The sequence below is a fragment of the Thamnophis elegans genome, chromosome 12 (assembly GCF_009769535.1).
Source record: "Thamnophis elegans isolate rThaEle1 chromosome 12, rThaEle1.pri, whole genome shotgun sequence".
Taxonomy (NCBI): Eukaryota; Metazoa; Chordata; class Lepidosauria; order Squamata; family Colubridae; genus Thamnophis; species Thamnophis elegans.
In genome coordinates, this window is record NC_045552.1 from 55,271,035 (window position 1) to 55,276,065 (window position 5,031).

At 53.3% G+C, this 5,031-nt stretch overlaps 1 protein-coding gene across 4 annotated transcripts in view; it reads left to right on the forward strand.

Moving 5' to 3' along the window:
* The first annotated feature begins 95 nt into the window (after positions 1-95).
* Positions 96-5,031, forward strand: part of IL2RG (interleukin 2 receptor subunit gamma) — a 9,219-nt gene continuing 4,283 nt past the window's right edge. For 3 of the 4 annotated variants that reach the window (XM_032227981.1, XM_032227982.1, XM_032227983.1), the window contains exons 1-7: positions 96-499; positions 581-698; positions 848-1,064; positions 1,220-1,307; positions 2,275-2,444; positions 3,897-4,039; positions 4,862-5,018. In XM_032227981.1, coding sequence (XP_032083872.1) covers positions 102-499; positions 581-698; positions 848-1,064; positions 1,220-1,307; positions 2,275-2,444; positions 3,897-4,039; positions 4,862-5,018 — 1,291 coding nt within the window. In that variant the 5' untranslated portion in view covers positions 96-101. The remainder of the gene's footprint in view (positions 500-580; positions 699-847; positions 1,065-1,219; positions 1,308-2,274; positions 2,445-3,896; positions 4,040-4,861; positions 5,019-5,031) is intronic. The other variant, XM_032227984.1, reaches the window with a different exon arrangement.

Genomic DNA, 5,031 nt, shown 5'->3' on the forward strand with positions numbered 1-5,031 from the left:
CGACGCCTGCCGGAAAAGGCCGAGCGCGGGGTCGGGGCGGGCGGGCCGCGCCGAAGCCTTCCGAGAGCCGCTCGGCAGCGTAGGACCCGGGCGGCGCCGGAATGGATCGCGCGCGGCTGCGGGGGGGCGCGGAGGACAAAAAGCGGAGCACCGCCGCGGCGGTCGGAAGCGATGACGCGCCCGGCCGGGGCCCTCCCTCCTCGCCGCCGCGCACGGAAATTGCCGAGGGCGGACGGAGATGGCCGAGGACGGCCCGGCGTCTCCCCCTGCAGGCCGAGCCCGGTCACTGCAGCGTCCCGCAGGTCCCAACAGATCGAGGCGGAGGCGGGGCCGCACCTGGGAGCCTCACCTGTTGGGTCACCTGGACGGTTGAAGCCCCGTGTGGAGGAGCCCTGCCGGGGCAGAAATGTGCCTCATCTTCTGGGATGCGATGCTGGAGGGGAGAGAATGGCTGCCCAGCAACAATTCCCCATCCTTTGGCTACAGCCACCCAAAGTGGGTGGGTGGGGGGTCTTTGCTGCCAGGGAAGAGGCTGAGCCCCCGCTTCCCCTCCAGCATTGACTACCTTGTTCTCCTCTAGATGCTCTCATGGGGTCTCCCAGATGGGCACACACACCCCCAAACCAAGCCCAGGGCATCTCCTTCCATGGGAAACAACAGGGCAGGACCACGTTCTCCCGGAGGAGACCCCCAAGAAGGTGATCCTGCCATGGCTGGAGGGTGGGCGAGACCCCCCCCCATAGGGTCCCCTGCTCTGCATGGCTCTCTGACGATGACTCTGGGCCCCTCTGGAAATCCCCCGGGGCCTTCAACAGCTCCAGGACTTCACGCCACAAACTTTCCACAGGAAATGAGTGACGGCGGAAGCCTCTTAGCCGCAGATAAGATTTCATCTCACATCTCCCCCCCTGCTTCGAGGCGCACTCTGAAGAGGCACTTCTGGAGCAGCCGCTGTTTCTCGCGCCTGAAAATGAGGGTCTTGGACCAGCCAGGGGCCCTGCTGGGACTCCTCTTGCTGCTGGTGGCCCCCGGCCAGCCGACGGTAGGCGGCCCCCAGGCTAAAGGTACTTGGCCCCCTTGCCTGTTTTCTCGCCATAGGGGTGTGGGAGGCCGAGATCCCTGGAGCCTCGTGGGGACCCATTCTCCGCTGAGCCCAGGTGGGAGGGAGCCCCGGCGGAGCACGGTGGAGGTGACTTCTGCTCTCTCTTTCTCCCGACAGTGGATTGCATTTGCCACAATGATGATTACGTGATCTGCGACTGGGGCAGCCGAGAGAAGCCCCATCACAACTACTCTTTCTCCTCCCGGTAGGCGCTTCCCGCCCATGTGGCTGCTGCCCCCCTTCCTCAGCCCCCATCCCTCCTTCGCCCTTCAGGTAGAGCTGTCCAGCTCCTCCCTCCGGCTCTCCTTCCCATATTAGGGAAGGGGGCATTCATTCACGCCACTGTTGAGCCGGGCTTGGGCATGGCACGGCAGCCTCGCTCAGAATCGCTCTTCCTGCTAAAGGCCGTGGGCAGCGGCGCCTACCTGAAAGGAAGCAAGCCAGGCAGGGCTGCTGATGCCCTTAGGAAGTGGCAGGGCATCCTGGAGGGTCTTTTTTATTATTATTATTATTTTATTTTTTATTTTTTATTACACAGACAACAATGGGAAAGGGAGAAGATGGGGAAAAAGGGGGGGGAGGGGAAACCCATCTTCACATACAATATGTCGTTTGATCACAGGTGCATCCCTACTAAGTTTATGCATCCTGTATCTCTCTGTTGTATATTTAATAAACACCACAATAAGCTAGGGTTTAAAAAACAAAATAAAACAAAATAAAACAAGAGAAAAAAAAGGGTGGGGGGAGGGGGGGAGGCCAAAAAGGACAAAAAAAAGTCCAAAAAGGGGAAGAAAAAAAATACCATCATCACATGCAGCATGTCGTTTGGTTACGGTTGTTTTAACATCTACATCTTCAAATAATATTTACCGTCTCAGATATTTCATCTAATGTAACTAAAGGCCTCATTTTCCTTCTACCATATATATTCAGTTAACATTAGCATTGTTTTCCCCCAGAGAGTATACTTCTATTCATTGTTAACCTTGCATTTCATACCTTCAAACAGAGATCTTATTCCTTCATTGTTCAACAAGGCATCGCTGCCTATATATACCAGTTTTCATTTGTTCCCCTATTAGAATTGCCTTATCAATTCTGGAGGGTCTTTCAGGTTGCCCTTCCCACCTGCCCATGGGAAAGGATGCAACTGTCTCTTCTCTGCACAGGTATGCGAGTATCAGCCAGACATCGGAGTGCACAGAGTACATCCAGAAAGAGAGGCTTAACGTGGCGTGCCGGCTCAGCGAATATGACCTCTTCCACTACTTGGATATCTACCTCAATGACAGCCAGGGGCAGGTTGTCACCCATCAAAACCTGCAATTGAAAGACCTAGGTAGGGATGAGCTCCTGCACCGGGGTGCGGGGTGGGGTGGGGCAGATGGATTCAAAAGCAGCCGTCGGTAATTCAGGAGCAGCTTCCCCAGTGGAGCCCGCGACCTGTTGTGCTTGCTGCTTTGAGGAGCAGCCATTACATCCCCTCCGCTCTGCTTCACCTGTTCATGGAGACGGCTGCCGTGGGCTCCAGCGGTCCCTGATGCTGGAGCTCACACGGACCCTTCCTTACTCTCTTGTCTTTTGGGTGGCTGGTTTCGAAGAGCTGGGGTGGCGCAGTGGTTAGGGTGCAGTACTGCAGGCCACTTCAGCTGACTGTTATCTGCAGTTTGGCGGTTCAAATCTCACCGGCTCAAAGGTTGACTCAGCCTTCCATCCTTCCGAGGTGGATGAAATGAGGACCCAGACTGTGGGGGCGATATGCTGACTCTGTAAACCGCTTAGAGAGGGCTGAAAGCCCTTAGAAGCGGTATATAAGTCTAACTGCTATTGCTATTTATCTATCTATCTATCTATCTATCTATCTATCTATCTATCTATCTATCTATCTATCTATTCTATCTATATCTATCCCTCCCTCCCTGTCTCAATATCTCTCTCTCCCTCTCTCTATATCTATCTATCTATCTATCTATCTATCTATCTATCTATCTATCTATCTATCTATCTATCTTATCATCTATCTATCTATCTGGGTAAAATGAGGACCCAGACTGTGGGGGCGATATGCTGACTCTGTAAACCGCTTAGAGAGGGCTGAAAGCCCTATGAAGCGGTATATAAGTCTAACTGCTATTGCTATTGCTATTTGTGGTGGGGCATTTGCCCCCTCCCCACCAATAACATGCAGTTTACTGTATTTTTCGGAGCATAAGGCGCACCTTTCTTCCCTCAAAAGAGAGAGTGAAAATCTGGGTGCGTCTTATACACTGAAAGCAGCGTTTTTGGCCTCCCAAAACCCCGCCCCTTCACCAAAATTGCCGTGCATTGCCTTTAGAAGGCTTCCGGAGTGCTCCTGGGGGCTGGGGAGGGCAGAAATGAGTGAGAAACAGGCCATTTTTTGCTCAGTTTTGCCCCCCCTCCACTCCATCCCCCAGGAGCACTCTATAAGCCTCCCAAAAGGCTATGCATGCCCTTTTTTGACCAAAAAGAAACAGGCCCATTTTTGCAAAAAAATGGGCTGTTTTTGGGAGGTCTGCAGAGTGCAAAAACCTATTTTTTAAAAAAATTGCCTCTTCAAAATCACGGTGCGTCTTATACTCCTAAAAATACAGGTAAATTCCTTGGGAAAAAAGGAAAAGATGCCAATTCTCAAGAATTGTTGGTTTCTGACGCTGCTGTCCCCAGCCGGCCTGTGAGGCGGTTTGGCCTGAGTGGGGGGGGGAAGGGGAGAGGCCGGCCGATGAGTCAGGCTCCTGCGCCCACCAGAGGTTCCCTCTTAATTCTCTCCTAGTGAGGCCGGGCAAGCCTTTCAACCTCACCTTGCAAAACCAGAGCAATCATCAGCTGCTCCTGACCTGGAAAACCCCCTACCAAAGACCGGATTGTTTGGAACACATTGTCCGATACAAGAGCAACAAGGACACGGAGTTTATGGTAGGGATGTCGCGCCGGTGGTGTCCCCGAGAAACCAGCCGCATTAAGAGTTGGGTAGGAGGGACGATGCCAATCAGCACTCACGTTGAAGCACTCACGTTTCCATCGGAGCCCAGCCTCCCCCTTGCTTGAGGAAGGGTGTGTGTTTGTGTGTGTTTTTGTGTGTGTGTGTGTGTGTGTGTGTGTGTGTGTGTGTGTGTGTGTGAGAGAGAGAGAGAGAGAGAGAGAGAGGGGTGGGTTCCTACCAGTTCGCACCAATTCGGTAGAACCGGATCATCAAATCTACCGAACCGGTTAGAAGTTTCCAAGTTTCCAAGTTTAATAAAAGTTGTATGCCGCCCACTCCCATCGGGACTCTGGGCGGCTCACAGCAAGACAAAGAAACATTTAAAATTTAAAAACAAAAAATACAATATTAAAATTCCACATCATCCATTCCATCTAAGCGGGGCTGGATATCAATCAACAGCCCCAGGCCTGCCGGAACAGCCAGGTCTTGACGGCTTTACGGAAGGCCGGGAGAGTGGTAAGGGTCCGGATCTCGGCGGGTGGATCGTTCCACAGGGCACAACGAGGTTCCACCGGTGGACCCGGAAAGCAGGCCACACCTACAGAAGAGGTTCCAAACATTTTTTGAAACCCACCACTGGTCCGTGTGTGTATGCGAATGCTTCTGTCCTGGTTAAAAGCTCCTAATTGCCGTGGGGAAGCTTCCTTTGGCAGACCAAAGCCCTGGCAATGTGGAGACCAACTTTGGTCCCGGAGCTGAGCTCCCTCCCATTAGAGGCCTGGCAAGACCTGGATGTTTGCCTTGCTTCCCAGGAACTCCCCGTCCAACCTGCCACAGATATCAAGTTCCAAATCCCCAGCGTGGATCCCGAGAAGCGCTACACCTTCTACGTCAAGAGTAAACTGCACAAGACCTGTGCAAGCACGAATCTCTGGAGTGAGGAGTCCGAGCCTGCCTTTTGGGGGAAAGGTGAGCCGGGAGG